The 17,111-nt window shown below is 44.6% G+C and overlaps 1 protein-coding gene across 1 annotated transcript; it reads right to left on the bottom strand.

The window, feature by feature from the left end:
- Positions 1-15,354: 15,354 nt before the first annotated feature.
- Positions 15,355-16,512, bottom strand: uts2r3 (urotensin-2 receptor 3; the record flags this gene model as incomplete). The annotated part of the gene is made up of 1 exon (XM_084336183.1): positions 15,355-16,512. The coding sequence occupies one exon, from the start codon at positions 16,510-16,512 to the stop codon at positions 15,355-15,357; it is 1,158 nt and encodes a 385-aa protein (XP_084192309.1).
- Positions 16,513-17,111: the final 599 nt, after the last annotated feature.

Genomic DNA, 17,111 nt, shown 5'->3' with positions numbered 1-17,111 from the left:
AACAGGTCGAAAAGTACCTAGCGGAAAAAATCTAATCTACGAATTCCAATCTGGCTTCAGAACATCCCACTCCACTGACACATGCCTTCTCTATTTGAATGACCACATCAAACAAGAGGTGGACGCAGGCAAATACTGCGGCATGGTCATGCTGGACCTACAAAAGGCCTTTGACACGGTCAATCACTCCATTCTGATTGACAAGCTAAAAGCAATTGGTTTTGATAGTCTATCGGTGAGCTGGATGCAATCCTACCTTGAGGGGAGGGAACAGATGGTGGAGGTAAACGGTACCCTATCCCCCCCCCCTCACAGTGAGCTGTGGTGTTCCACAAGGAAGCATACTAGGACCGCTACTGTTCCTAATTTATGCAAATGACATGTCGTCAGCTTGTGACTGCAACTTGTTCCTGTTTGCGGACGACTCAGCCCTGCTGGTCTCTGACAAGAACAAGTTACAGGTTGAAAAAACCCTCAGCTTGGAACTAGGCAGAATCTGCATATGGCTCGCTGATAACAAACTATCATTACACATGGGCAAAACAGAGTCCATTCTCTTCGGTTCAAATAACAAACTCAGCAAGACCGACGGCTTCTCAGTTACAGTGGGTGACAATATTGTCACAAGGAAAGATGAAATTACCTACCTGGGTTCCATCCTAGAGGCTAATCTCTCCTGTGACAAAATGGCATCCAATGTAATAAAAAAAGTCAACCAACGAACTCGATTCTTGTACCGGATCTCCTCTCTGGTAAACAAGAATACCCTGAAGACTCTGGCAGGAGCACTCATTCAGGGGTACTACGACTATGCTTGCACCTCATGGTACCAAAGCACCTCAAAGGCGCTAAAAACAAAATTACAAACATCTCAAAACAAACTGGTCAGACTACTGCTTGACCTTACTCCTAGAACCCACCTCACCCCTGCCCACTTTGACAACCTAGGATGGCTTAGAGTAGACGACAGAGTACAGCAACTTGCAATGGGCCTGGTCTACAAGATACACTACACGACCAAGGTACCCATGTACATGTCAAAATACTTCCCAAAGGTCAGTGAATACCACGATCACAACACCAGAGGGAGCTCCACAAATCATGTTAAACCCAGATTCGGCTCAAATAAGGGACTAAACACGTTTCGCAATTATGCCACATCAATGTGGAACGCCCTACCCAAAGCTGTAAAGGAATGTGGATCACTACCCACTTTCAAAACCTCTCTCAAGGGACACCTACGGGAGACTGCAATTCAAAACTGGCCCCTGTAAATATCCTAACCCAACCCCCTCCAATGTACAGGACATTTACCTAGTATGGTTTTGTCAATAGTCCAATGTACAATTTTGTTTGTTTGTACAGTGTCTCCCCCCCCCCCCCCCTCAATGTACAGTTTTGCTTGTTTTGCTTGTTTATACAGTGTGTCTCCCCCCCCCCCCCCCAACCACCTCCAATGTAAATGACCCAGTATGGTTGTCAATATCCCAATGCACCCAACCCCCCCCCCACCCAACCTCCTCCAATGTAGTTTCTACGTCAAATGTATATACTCCCTTTTCTTGACTCCTTCTGTATCACAAACAGTACTGTATTTGCAAATCTGGTATGTCATAAATGTATAGATGTAGCAGTACTGTATATCTGTATGTCATGTATGTCATATGTCCTGATGAATTGGAAATGGGGGACCCTGATGTAAACAAGACGAAAGTCTTTCTCTGGTCTGCATCCCCTTAACAATTGTGTGTATTGAGCTGTACTGTATTGTACCCATTCTGCAATCTGTTAATAAAGTTTTCAATCAATCAATCAATCAATTCAATCAATCAATCAATCAATCAATCAATCAATCAATCAATCAATCAATCAACTCAAAATGACGGAAGTGTTGCGCGGTGGTCTATTGGCTTCCACCACGAGGGGGCGGTAGACACTATCCGCCTCTCTGCACACAGCGCTCCGTACACCTCTGACTACTGAGGGCATCGTCACCAAAAAGGCTCCCCAACCTTGGTTGGTGCGATGCAAGTACAAGCAGTGCAGCCTCACCTGGCGCAGCCCTGCCCTGCTGCTATGGCATCTCTGTCATCACCACCACCACCACCGCCGTGCCACGGTGCCACCACGGGAGAATTCGCAGAGGAGGCTGAGGCCACGATGTCGGCGCAAACTTTCCATGCAAGGAAAGTCATACCTGCACAGACCTCATCATCATCACGACCAAATCAATTCAAAGGGGCCAAGATCACAGGGTAAGTTTCTTTCACTTGCCCATGCCTCTAATGCGACTTAGCGGCGTGTTCTACAAATGACTAATGTGCGTTTTACAAAGTGGTCCCGTGAGGCACGTCGTCAAGTGAGCCAGGGGCCTCCCTATGTGGCATTGTAGTTCTGAACAAATGCAAGACAGTTGAGTTCATATTCGTTGTTGTGAGAATGAATTGATTTGCAGAGGTTAAATATACCGTAAGTAAGAATGATTAATTTAATATTGTTGACCTTTAAATTATAATTGATTGTAGGATAAACAAACCAAAACATATATATGTTTTTAAAAGTATATAGGGTAAATAGCCAACATAAATGAGCCTATTCGTTGTAGGTTTGTCAATAATAATAATAGGCTATTTCTGGGGCTGATATATGCTATTATTTATTTATCTTAGCCTGCTTGGCCTAGTTACATTGACTTTCTCTGTACAATAGATCTGTTGAAAACACTGGCACATTGTGAGGTGAGAGTGTGCCTAGTAGCATTCAAACTTTACAACAACAAAAAGATGAAGTTGGCTATAGAGCTGTGATGATATAGCAGTACCAGGCCATGCCTAGCTGCCCTCTGTGGTCCTGATGGATAACCCTGGCTTGGCGCTATTGGAGGGGTGTGGGAGTGTCTGACCCTCAGAGCGGCCGTGGTATGGCATGAGAACAACATCGGTCCTCCCAAATAGCCCCTGCTCTGGTGTCCCGCTTAAAGAGGGGCTTGTTCTGATAGACAGGGTTACTTTAGAGCCACTCTGGCAGATACAGGTGTTCTGTTACTGACCACACAGAGACACAGCCAGGTGGTGCAGGTTACTGTGGAAGGTGAGAACACTGTGTGTGTGTGCTGTGTGGGGGTGGGGGGGGGGCATGGCTCAACAGATTGAACCACGCCACCCCTATGTAGAATTTCTATTGGTGGTGTGTTCCAGCAAGTTGATGAAAAGTCCCAGTAATCACTAATTGTCTTCTTGAAATGATTTTTGGAAGTGTGGTCATTCTTAACACTCATCACTGTCTGGTCACATGGATTTAGGCAACAGACGGGCAGCATCAGACTGGAGATAGTCATCACCCTGGATCAGGGGTGCCCATACCTCCAGACATGGAGGGGCCCAGGACTGGAATGTATAGTGTATTGTAGGCCATGGGGAGGACAATTGTGATTTGACATTGATTATTTAAAAATATAATATAATGTAGCCTAATATTAGGTCTTACATTGTCATTGTGTTTGTTAATATACCATGTATTAAGCAGGTTTACTCAAAATAAAAAATGCATCAAAACAGACCAAAGTGGAATAATTTATCACTCTCTGGAACCCTTATGAGCACTGAGTGACCACTGATTTTTTTTTTGGCTAAACCCTGTCATTCCCCAGACCTGAGATTCATATATAAATGTATCAATTATATATATGTTATAATAAATTATATAAATAAAAAAATATAAATTATAAATTATATATAACACATGTCAATTAATGTGTTTCAAATCAATGTTTGGTCAAAGCATGTTTTTGCTTTAACCTGCAGGTGGCACTCTAATTCTAAGTCTCACATATTACACATCATGCATTCTTAGATACAAAAAAAAAATCATAGTAGTGCTTTTTCTCCTTGAGAAGCAAACAACAAAATGTGTTCTAACCAGCCTTGCCTATTCTCTTAAAACTCTAGATTTTGAAACTATTGTTGAATGAAGTTGCACTCAGCGGCCACAGGCCAATCACCTGTTAGAAGAGAACCATTTTCTCGAAGCCTAGGAAAGCCATGGCAACCATACACAGATTATTGATGCCTATAGTTGAAAGTTTGGCGTAGATCTCCTATGTTCCCAGTGCTGAATTCTGTTATATTTTGGAATAGAAAGTATGCAATGTCTTCCCGTGACCCTCTCTGCGTGCTCAAGCATGGGGTTCAGATAAGTGAAGTGTCATGAGGCCAGAGGTCAGGGGAGGTTTGACGCCTTAGTTGACAGGACTGACTGTTTATGGGCAGTATGCTGAGAGAGAGGAGGGAGACAGGGCTGGCTGGAGAACCACAGCAACAAAGAGCGAGAGGGAGGGAGAGCGGGCAGACATGCCATATTTACTGTCTTTCCTAGTAAGAGCCCATGTGTGAACTGCAGTACGTATGTAGGTTTATGTAACCTCCGGCCCTCAAGGCACGCAAGCCCGGGTCTCGCCTGATCTTGGCGGCTGACACAGAAGTGTGAAGGCAGGGGACGTGGTGGGGAGGAGGGCGCCTCACAGTAGGGTTGCCGCGGGATGAACAAAGACACACTGTCTGTCTCAAGGTTTTGACTGTTTGCCGTCAAACCAGCGATTACAAGAAGGGGGTTGTGAGAAGTTTATTTTATTGTGTTGGCTACATCTGTGGGCACCATTAATCTGAACATGAGTCTTTGATACATACGGGCTCTGTGTTACTATACGTTAGGTCAGTCTGTCAGTCGGTTGGTCCACAAAAACTTGCGGGACCTCACAGCTATTGCGAATTCACGCTTGTTTTTGAGTTATGATACTACTGGGTTGATGAGTATTCCTTTCCATAACCTTTGTTTTGAGTTGTGATACTAGTACTACTAAGTTGATAGCATTCCTTTCCATAACCTTTGTGTTTGAGTTGTGATACTACTAGGTTGATGAGCATCCTTTCCATAACCTTTGTGTTTGAGTTGTTGTGATACTACTGGGTTGATGAGCATTCCTTTCTTTCCATAATCTTCTTTTGGTCAAACTCATAAAGGCCAATGTCAGATGAGGTAAGAGTGTACACAAGAGTGGCATAGAAGAAGGAAGGCAGAGGGAACAGAGTGGAGAGAGTGATGGAGAGAGAGAAAACAGATGGGAAGATTGAATTTTGGAGGTGGGTAGGAGGAGTGCAAAAGGGAATATTTTTTTGTGCATGTCTGGAGAGAAAGGGAGCCTCTTATACACCTCACAGCATGAGTTTGGCCCGGGCTGCGGCCTAGTCTCGTCTGCACAGCAGGGTGCTTTCCTGCGCAGGCTGCCCCGGGGGAGGGGCACCTGCTCCAGCCCTCAAACACTGGTGGAGAGAAGGGCTTGATGGGCGGGACAGAGGGGGGCGGGAGGCGGGGGGGTTGCTGAGATGGAAAGACACTTGGTGGTTCCAGGAAACGGACATGTGCTGGATTTATGAAACGCTCAGGTAAAACAGAGTGACGCTCCCAAAAGAAAATATTTGTCTTCTCGCCCTCCCTGTGGACGAGAGAAGACGAGGAGGAGGGGGACACTGCGCCGGCCATCTCGGGGACGGGTTAAATCATGTTTCTGTGAAACAGAAGGCCTAAAGTTATGGTTGGATCGGGTGCGCCGGCGCTGGTAACTACCAACACAAACGGATAGTTTATGGATTGGCCGGCCCTCTGACTGAGACAATATTTTCCATCCATTTGGTTGGGTTGAACAAACACAACGTGTTTGAAGTTTATCAAACACTCAGTCATCCCAGCAGACCTGAGGGAGAACTTGATCATCTAATATATGGAGTATTACAATACACTGACATCCAAAACCTGTTCCAATGTGCAGACCGGCAGAATTAAACAACCAGCCCCCTGTTCTTTAATATCCCCAGTTCAGCTAAATGTCTTTCTTGGATAAGCCCTGTCTTTACACAAGTTGTACCCTCTATATCAGGGGTGGCCAACCAGTCAGAGACTAAGAGCCACAAAAAAATGACTGTGGTACCACAAAGAGCCACACCATATACTAGCGTTTCTCAACCTTTTTTTTCAGTCACGACACCCTTCATGTGTTTATAGGTCTCACCCTCTGGCCTCTGAAGTTGCTAATGTCTTTTTTATTTGGGCCTCACAGGGTTAAAAGTACCCTGTGAGACCCACGGTTGCAAAATTACAAAATCACTTTTAGCCATTTAAAAAAATAATGTTTATTTAAAAAATGTTAAAGGGGAACTATTTTACTATTTCTTTCACTATTTGGGCACTTTTACACAATTCCTGTGAGTCTATGGAACACCTAGGTTTTTTTCAAAAAAAATGCATTGTTTTGTATTTCTAATCAAGTACTAAAAACCGCATTTTTCTACCTCAAGATCTTAAGCCGTTTTGAGGCTGGGCTCCAACCACTGTGTGGCCTGGTGCCAACTGCCACATCAACTGCCACATTATTATGCAGCTGAGAAATCTCTGACATCACAGATATGCACATTTTCAGATGACTCAGTTCAGTGAGGGTGAATATTGTGAGAGGAGAATTGGAAGAATTCGCCAATATGAGAATTAGAGACATATATCCTATTAATATAAGTCCACATAGCTAAGAAACAATGGTAAACACTGAAAAAAGCCATTTATAAGATAGTTCCCCTTTAAGCACATGTATAGTCAATTGGTCCTGTTGTTCAGCCTCACAATGCTATTTTGATAGTAAATGTGTTTATATGTCCCACCCTCTGGCCTCTGAAGTTGCTAATTTCTTTTTAATTTGGGCCTCACAGGGTTAACCTCTTAAGCCCGAGATATACAGTAAAAGTGTATATTTTCAGCATTATGTTTGTTTACCAATTATTTTAACTGTTATTAGTGAAATATAAGATTATAGAAATCTCAGGGCATTGAGTCGGAAACCGGCGCATATTGACAGGAGGAAGTGGCACAGCCAAAAGTGAGTGTAGTCTTTTGAAGGAAGAGACTCAGGGCTTTCAAATTTCGAAAAACTACCCTACCCAGCTCACACCAGCCCCTGTCAATCATCTGACTTCTGGATTTACTTTTTAATTTCTCTTATTTTTTGGGATTATCTCCCACAAACCTGAACGTTATTGCCATAAAACAGAACGCAGTTAGTTTCTCTACCTTTCTGTGAACGTCTTGCAAAAAACGGTGTTGCAATATGATGAAGAATGGTGGAGAAATTTACATTATAAAAAAGATGGCAGAATTCAGTACTGTATCTACAAAACCTTCTGTTTAATCATCTTCCCTTTATTCATTTGCTTAGATTTTTCAGGTCTGGTCAATTTTAGCATGGTGTTATTTACAGTCAAAGATAATTTTTTTTTTAAATAGAATTGATATTCTCCTTTGGTTCATTACAATTTACTCAAGCCTAGTAACAGACACACTATTTCTGACACTGATCCATATAATGTCCCTACATGTAGATTCAGATACCAAGAACATGCAAATGGACCATTTAAAAAAAAATTGTAAATGTTTATTCTACGTCCTTATGGAATGAGTGACATAAAAAAAAAAAAGTAAAAAAAAAAAAAAAAAAAAAAAAAAAAAAATTAAAAATCTTTTTTTTTTTATTTATTTTATTTTTTTTTATGGATGGAAGAGCCGCACATTGACGGGCAAAGAGCCGCATGCGGCTCGCGAGCCGCGGGTTGGCCACCCCTGCTCTATATCTTCTCTTATTTTGGTATGTCCCACAGGTCGTTTACCCTCTATCTTCTATCATGTTGGTATGTCCCACAACAGGTCCTTTACCCTCTATCTTCTATCATGTTGGTATGTCCCACAGGTCCAAACATCATGTCCCATAAGATAACCCATGTTTTCAGAATTGCACCGAGGTGGACATCCCTGTCCCTTGTCTGCAAACGTTTCTAGTGAAATGGACAAATAAGTTGAGAGGGCCTCAGAGTTGTTGTCTGTGAGAGGTGGATGGCTATTGCATTAACTTCACAACAGAAGCGTGCCCCCCATGGTGTGCCCGCACAGGGCGCTGGGTAATAACTGCGGTGGGAATGTTCCACTGAGAGGTGGCCAGGCCAGGTAAATGGAAACACATGTCAAGCGGTATAGACTAAAGAAGGCCCCCACAGCGAACAGACAGGACGTCGTCCATAGAAATGGGCATTGCCAGCCTTTGCCGTCGAAAAACCCACCAGTTCCACGTAGATTTGTGTCCGTCGGTCATGTTGACGTCGCCTGGGACGATAAGCACTATCGTCCTCTGGTCTCTGGATATATTTACCCCCTCTCCTCACTTCACGTGTCTGTGTATACAAATAAATAAACCTAAAGCCAAGTTTGCTCTCTTCATTTTATTCAAATCTGATTCAACATAGCCTAGCAGTTCAGGCTCGCTCAAGTAGTAGTAGTAGTAGTCGTTTATTTGTCACGTATAAAGTACAGGTACATTACAGTGAGATGCTTGGTTCATACACATACAGCTCATTATAGTAATATTCCACAATTATTACATTTGGTAGTAATAATGGCTCACATAAATTCACAACAACATGCGCATTTGTTGATACATGCAGGACTAGTCTTGAGACAGATGTATGTGTATCTCCGCTGCCATGTTAGGCGCGGAACAGTCTCAGTGCAGTTTCTGAGTATTATAGAATTTGTGTCGAAGAGTAGGTTTGGAGGTTTGGTTTGGAGTGTTAAAATGAAAGCGCTTTAAGATTAGGTAATGGTCCCTCTCTGCATGATTTCATGGACAAAGAAAGACACTCAAGTCAATGTATCGCAATACAAATGTGGTTTCCCCGGTGCGCTGCCTGCTTCCGTTGGTTAACCTTTTTTGTGTGCTTACGGCCATGCTGACTGCCTGTTCTGCAGGGTCAGTGTACCAGGCGGTGTGCTATTGGGGGGAAAGGGCCCGCTCTTGGAGGGGCCTTATCCGAATACGCTGGCGATGTGGGGGGCGGTGTCACTAAGTGACCGCCTGGTGGGGTCTTAACACCGGTTCCTGACAGGGAGCGAGCGAGCGAACTAGAGACGAAATCGCGCGCAACACTGTCCTGATATGAGGCGGCGCGTGTCCGAGTGTGTCTGTGTGTGTGTGTGTTACCTGGAAGCACATGTGTGCGTAGTCGTGGGGTCAGGCCACGATCTGCTCACCCTGTGCGTTGAGTTGCTTGAGTGCCTCTTCGCACGGTCGGATCCGTCGCCCTCCCGTGATCCTCCAATAGGGGGGGTGCCCTCCATTAGGGGGGGTCGGGGGGGCTCGGTCCTCCCTGATCTGATGGTTGTGGGGGGCCTCAGCGGGGTACATTTGTCGGCCGATGGCTCTTGCTCGGCCTCCCTTGTGCAGAGAGTGACGTCGAGCGAGAGCCATTACGAAACAGAACGATAGGTTATAACTATAACCAAGTTCTGTGAGTAATGGTGACGCTCGGCGTATGACGCCGCTGCAGCCCTTGATCTCGCCTTGTGGTGAAAGCTTGGGAAGGAGGCGAGTGTGTGGCCCCACCCCTGCTTATGTAGGTAAGCTGATGGGGGTGTGGCCAGACGGATGTTGGGATGTAAAGGTGCATTGTGGAATTTTTTATTCAGTGCGCGTGCACGAGCGAGGTACAGTGCAGAGAGTGACGCTGAGCGTCACCATTACTCACAGAACTTGGTTATAGTTATAACCTATCGTTATCAACATCTGTACATGTAAAGAGACTCATTTTGGCGGGTTCTACAGCTGCCAAAAAGTTGATAGCGTCACGCTGGATTCAACCGGATAAAATGTGCCCGAAGGTATGGATTCTCACCTATCTCGATGTGATTTATCTAGAGATATCTACTGCGTGGGTTTTAGGTGTTAATGAAGCCAGCATCGCAGTCTGGGTGGCTGTAATGGATAAGATAAAGGAACGCATATAAATTTGTAGTTTTCTGGTGTTGAATGAAGTAGTGGATGTATAGCCCATGTTGGGGTCCTGAGGGCGAGTGTCCATGTATTGTATTTATTATTTTTATGTCTTTTAGTCTATTTTCATTCTGATTTAATTACCGGACGGACTGTCATTATTGTTATTATTATTTCTGTTATTGTCCTGTGAGTTATTGTTGATTATTACTGTTACTGTATTGTTTGTCTTGTTTCATGTAAAAAAAGAGAAAATAAAACATTTGATAAAAAAAATTAAAATCTGCCTGCAACAAACCCGTCCATCGCAGACGAGGTGTATGCAAAAGTTGTCTAACTAATTACTTTCCCCAGGGAGTAATATGTGAAGTACGGCAAGTTTTAAAGGTGCTGTAGATATCATTCAGCCACTAGGTGTAGTGCTAGAGCACCAGCATGTCATTTATCCAATCAGATGCATTCCATGTTGGGAAATGGGAAGTAGGGAGGGGATACATGCCTGCAACATGTAACATTCATTTTGGACCAGCATTTTTTTTTTGATGATTAATTAATTCATAAATAATTGTTTGGGGGAAGCAACATTTTTATTCCACACCGTTGTCAAGGTGTCAAATTTATAAAAATAAAATAAAATAAAAGAGATTACTCTACATAAAATGTTTATCAATAGCACCTTGGCTTTAACACATTGGGCGCCATGCATTGTGCCCATCATTATGCCCTCTCTGCCACCGCTGTAAGCCTATGGAGATGTTTACCTTCTTTGCAGGGCTATAACTTTTTAAATATTATAACTATATCTGCATTACTATGGCCCATTCAACATCGGGTATCTATCGTTCCGGATGTGGGAACGTTATATTTTTTCATTCATACATTGTTGTGTTAATACCGTCGAGAATATAAACGTTTTTAAGCTTTTCTGCTGTAATTCCAAAAACGCTAGTTATAGGCCCTGAAGCATATGATAGATTATCGATTGGCATTTCTTTCCTATACACGCTATATTAAAAAATTCAAATGTATATGATCGGTATACATTATGCTTCATCATGCGTGAAGGAAAGGGGGCGGGGGTCATTTATAATTCCTTGATCGTCAGTAACGGCTTTATTTAGTATGGGTTGATATATTGATCAGACTGATTGCAAACAAAGAAATGGACAATCAAGCTGAAAGTAACGTTAGTTGCCTCTTACCGTTCGCCGATGAGACTGGAGGAAAAATATCCCAATTATTTGATGTTGATCTGCTAGATCCATTTCCGGTTTGTATGACGCAATAAACGCCGAAATCATATCGATTATTGCGTTTCGAAAGTGATCCAAATGCACTCGAGTGTGTATATTGATCCACGCCACAATATATCTCTGGCGGAGGAATTTCCTCGATGCACCGATCGCCACTTCCGGTTTGGCGTGAGTGTAACTCGCCCGACCATCCACCAGGCGGCGGTATTGAGGCGTTGCAATATCAGAACAGGGTCCGGCTGCGATCCGGAGGGAGGCTGGATGAATTATGAAATTAAATATTGATCCCAAACACGTGATACGCCGTTGTTGGCGTTCAACGCATGGTGGGCAATAACGATTTACGCTGTTCTTGGCGCACAATGTGTTAATAAGGGAATGGTAAATGGCTGCTTTTTTATATAGCGCTTTTATCCAAATCGCTTTACAATTTGTTACTCACATTTTACCCATTCACTCACACATTCACTCGCACACTGACGGCGGAGGCGACCATGCAAGGTGCCAACCTGCTCATCAGGAGCAATTAGGGGTTAAGTGTCTTGCTCAAGGACACATCGACACGCTGCCCAGGAGGAGCGGGAATCAAACCGGGAACCTCCGGATTGCCAGATGACTGCTCTACCTCCTGAGCCACTGTCGCAACAAGTAATGTGCCTACTTTGTTTTAGAAACAACCTCGTCACTGACAATAAACCTCTCATTTCGGGCATAATGATGTTGATATTATTTCCTTTTCACATCATGAAGCACAAACGGCTCTCCATGACGGCTATAAAGGGGCTGCGTTGTGAAGAAAGTCGTGTGAACAGACACTGGGATCTCACCGGGGCTGAAGTGAACCAGAAAAAAGGATCAGAGTTCTCTTTTAAGTCCACTTAGAAAGGACTGTGGGTTTAATAAAAGAGCCCCGTCTATGTCCGCTTCAAGGACCATACTGATGTTTTTGACACGTTGGTCCTATGTGTCAGTCTTACCTTCATAGGAGTTAACGCATCCTAATGTTCCATAGGAGATACAGTATGTTATCTACTTTGTGGAGATTAAACACGGCCATAGGCTCACACAAATTTTATGTGATAAATGTCTGTCTCTGCAGTGTGGTGTAATTCACCATCTGAAGCCTCTCTTCCACAGAAGTTGTATTATTGTTAACCTTTCAAAATAAATGAATAGAATACATTTTGGCGTGGCATTTTCATGAAATATGTTTTTTTTTGTGTCGTAATTTTCAGATACAATGGAGGTAATGTTTCAGACCTTAAAGGTGGGATTAAGAATTCCAAGATGTTATTCCCATGGCCTCAGAATATCCATGTTTGTGAACATGAGCTATTCTCTCCCAAAGCCAGAAACCAGAAAAGTAAGACTCAAACTTGTGATGTCATCGGGTATAAAGTCTGGAGCTGCTCCGGAGACTGATTTAATGGACCCACAGAATGTTTGTTTGAGTTGATCCTAAATGAGCTGCACTGTTCTCAAAATGCACCTGTATAATCAGAACACCCCCCCCCCCCCCCATTTCATTGTGTATGGAGCAGCTTCAAACTTTATACTTTATACTATCACAAGTTTGAAGTTAGCATTTTTTTAGCACTAGTTTGTGGATTTGGGAAAGAGCTGATCATGTTCACAAATACTTTTGGACAATCTTAGATCATAGGAATAACATGGATTTTTAAATTGGGCTTAGTTCCTCTTAAAGAGTACACAGACCCACTATGTGCTGTAAATAGTAGACCAAGATGAACAGCTAATTTCTTTGACTGAAAAAAAGATTTATGACAAAAAAAAAACATTGTTTCAATGTAGATTTCTAAAATTGTAATATAGTCATTAGAATAGTAGCCTAGGCTTGTGAGATAAGATTTCACTGACAATACATCAATAATTTGCTTCCAATGACAGATAGTTCTCATATTGTATTGTCTCACAATCTGCATGGTGTCCTGTTGTTCTAGGCCCTGTTGCACCAAACCTATTGTGCTTCCCTCTTCTATAAGCACCCCCCACCATTATTTATTTTTTTGTAAAGCCCCACACGCCAACAATGCCCCCACATCTTCGATTACCCCCCTTAATCCCACCACTTCACCCCCAGCCTCACTCCGCTCTGTCAAACAACAATATTTGCTCATCTGCGTCAAAGAGCAGCAGGGTTTTGCTATACAGTACAGTGCAGCCTTTCAGCCAGCCAGACACAGACGTAGGTCCATGCTGCAGGGAGAGATAGAGACATCAGCCAGCCAGACACAGACGTAGGTCCATGCTGCAGGGAGAGATAGAGACATCAGCCAGCCAGACACAGACGCAGGTCCATGCTGCAGACAGAGACAGACAGACATCAGCCAGCCAGACACAGACACAGGTCCATGCTGCAGGGAGAGACAGACATCAGCCAGCCAGACACAGACGCAGGTCCATGCTGCAGGGAGAGACAGACATCAGCCAGCCAGACACAGACGCAGGTCCATGCTGCAGGGAGAGACAGACAGAGACATCAGCCAGCCAGACACAGACACAGGTCCATGCTGCAGACAGAGACAGACATCAGCCAGCCAGACACAGACACAGGTCCATGCTGCAGGGAGAGACAGACATCAGCCAGCCAGACACAGACACAGGTCCATGCTGCAGACAGAGACAGACATCAGCCAGCCAGACACAGACGCAGGTCCATGCTGCAGGGAGAGACAGACAGACATCAGCCAGCCAGACACAGACACAGGTCCATGCTGCAGGGAGAGACAGACATCAGCCAGCCAGACACAGACACAGGTCCATGCTGCAGACAGAGACAGACAGACATCAGCCAGCCAGACACAGACACAGGTCCATGCTGCAGGGAGAGACAGAGACACTGGCCAGCAAACACACAGGCATGAGGATTAACCTGCTAGAGTCACAGGCACAAGTATCACTGCAATTGAGGTCGTCTTCTCTTCTTCTCACCCCCTATCCCTTCCTGTCTTCATACCTGTCTCTCTCTCTCTCTCTCTCTCTCTCTCTCTCTCTCTCTCTCTCTCTCTCTCTCTCTCTCTCTCTCTCTCTCTCTCTCTCTCTGTCCTCTAGGTTTAGGCTTACCTACCCCCATCTGTTTTTTCACCCTTCCTCTGTCTCCCTCTTGCATTGTACCTATTAATCCCCAATTACGTCCGTCTGATTCCTTGCGCCAACGTCTCACTTTCTCATTGTTTCTCTCCACTCTGTCAATCTCATTCCACACCCCATCTGTTTTGGTCATAAATGCCATGACACATCAGTTACACTGTGTTCTCTGCTGGAGGGTCAAAGAAAGGATTCGCCCTCACATTATAGCTATAGGGAACACAGAGCCGACTGACACAGACTGAAGTATATAAAGCATGTTCTTTATTTAATACTACCGTACGTATATCATATAATATAAACATCAATTTGAATGAACACAATTTAAGGCCATGCAAAGCACTGCATGATTCGTAGTAAAAAAAGATATTGTCAAACCCAACATGCAGGTAGTTATAATTAAAACAGCTCAACCCTTCAAACATAAGGACTGCTCAACCCCTCAAATATAATTCATTGTGTCAACAAATAGTTTGCTCAGAGGGTATCTCGGCTATCCCCCGACCAGTTACAACCAGTTACTGTTTAAAAGCAAACATTTTCTTTGACAATGCTCCAAAATCAGAGTAGTACATCATTTTACTGAAAATACTTGTGCACGCTCGAGATACCACACAAACTCATGTCTTTATACGTTTTTCACAATTGATCTTCACGGGTCAATTTGGATTACAAAATAAACTTGTTGCCTTGGATGTTTAATCTATAAACTTTACTTGAGTGGACTTTACCAGAATAATTACTGTAGTAACAAAAAAAGAACATTCAAAACGGTGTTACTGTACAGTAGTCACAAAGTATAGAATAATGTTTACAAATCCAATTATTAATATAGTTGTTACTGCGGTAATTGCCATAAATACATTTTGGTGCTACTAAAATGTCCCCCAAAATACAAAGTTAAACCATTTATGCCGACAGATCTTAGTTAGATTGACTTTTCGATTTTTGTTAAAGTCCCAAAAGGCTAATTCATATTTAATCTCCCAATGGGGAAATATGGTCCAATCACAAAACATGTTCACAAAGTGCTATCATTTGCCAGCTCCTCTTAGATTGCAGGCTGAGGCTAAAGCAGTCTTTGGGGCCCAATATGAAACGAGGCAGGGTTCATATGGAGGACTGCTCAACACGCTACTGCAGCGGACTGCTCTTGCGGCAAAGCTGATTTGCAGATGTCAGCGTCTGGCCGCGGTTACGTCTTCTGCGTTTTCCCGTCAGTAGTGTGTAGAAGAACGGATTCACACAGGAGTTTCCATACGTCAGCCCGGTGAGGATCCGGTTCACGGTCACCTGTGTCCCTACCGGTACCGTCCGCAGCATGTCAGGTTGGTACAGGGGCAGCAGCTGCCAGATCCAGAAGGGGAGGAAACAGGCCCAGAAGGCCAGGACAATGCCCAGGATAAGGAGCAGGACTTTGGGCTTTGGTGCACGGGGAGGGTAGGCAGTACTGCCCCCGTTGTCCCACGCCGGGCGCGTCTGCGACACCCAGTACAGCCGGCCTAGAGTAGCATACAGTGCTCCGATGGCCAGTCCGGGCCCAAGGATACTGGTGCAGAAAAGCACACTCATATAGGCCTTGGAACTCTGCTCGTCCCAGGCTGGTACACAGAGCTGGCCCTCCTGGTTCTCCCCGTCCTCCAGGTGCAGGGTGATCATCATGGGCAGGCTGAGGGCCACGGCCAGCCCCCAGGCCAGGCCCACACGCAGCACGCCCGATGAGCTGGAAGAGGAGGTGTGGAGGGGATGGGCCACCGCTCTGTAGCGGTCCAGACTCATGGCGGAGAGGGTGAAGATGGAGGCGTGCATGGTAAGGAGGTCCAGGCTGAGGAGGAGGCGGCAGCCCAGCTCGCCGAAGGCCCAGCCCGACGCCAGGCTGTCGTACACTATGAAGGGAGCCGTGAAGAGATAGAGGAGGTCGGCGAGAGCCAGGCTCAGCACCTGGAGATGAAGGGAGGAGGAGGAAGAGGAGGTGGGGGAGGAGGAAGGTGAGAGGGAGGGGGAGGAGAAGTTGGCGAGGCAAGATGGTAAAGGCACTCTTCCCACGCAGCAAGTTGCTCCTCCTCCACGTCTCCTACCTCTCCTGCGCCTGAGAAGGAGGTCCAGGGTATACAGGTTCCCTGTGATGCCCAGCAGGGAGAGGAGGGACAGGAGGGAGCAGAACAGAGCCGTGGAGGCCAGGCTGGGGGATGGAGAGGTGGAGGAGGGAGAGGAGGTGGGCACAGAGAAATTGGGGATGAAGGGGAAGGTGAACGGAGAGGGGGAGGGAGGCAGAGAGCCAGAGAGTTCCATGGCTTGAAGTATAAGGTTTGTGAATTACGGGGGGAATAAGCCAGTAAATGTTAAAAGGCAGTAAATTATTTGCGTGGAGAGGTCCTGAGTTTGGAAAGATAGGTTAATCAGAGAGGGAGTATTAGTGGGGCAGATTGGGTGATAGGGGAGAGGAGAGGCGAGAGAGCAAAGAGGATAGTTATCAGTTTGAGTATAATAATCACCAACCATTTCCCTCTTCATTATATTTTATTGTCTGGTAGTTTGTTTATTTACATAGAGTTATGTAAAATACTTTATTGATATATCAGTGCTGGACCACAATTGATCTGGACTTTTTTATATACATTTGGTTGATGAACAGTGGAGACAGTATAGAAATGATGGCCGTGTTAAAATTAATCTGCACTGGTTGGCATAGCACGTTCAATTTTATAGTTCCTTGGAGAGCGAGGTCAACCAGTCATCCTTTTTGTAAAATAATTGGGATTTTCAAAGTAGGAGGGCATTGCAGATCTAATAGAAGGCTGTCAATTTAAACAAGACTTCGACGGGCCTGTTCCCTGTGGTCAAGAATTTAATGGCACAAGAATTGGGCTGGTGGGGTGGGGGTTGATTCT

Source organism: Notolepis coatsorum, assembly GCF_963971535.1.
Source record: "Notolepis coatsorum genome assembly, chromosome: 19".
Taxonomy (NCBI): Eukaryota; Metazoa; Chordata; class Actinopteri; order Aulopiformes; family Paralepididae; genus Notolepis; species Notolepis coatsorum.
This window is presented reverse-complemented; position numbering and strand designations above follow the sequence as displayed.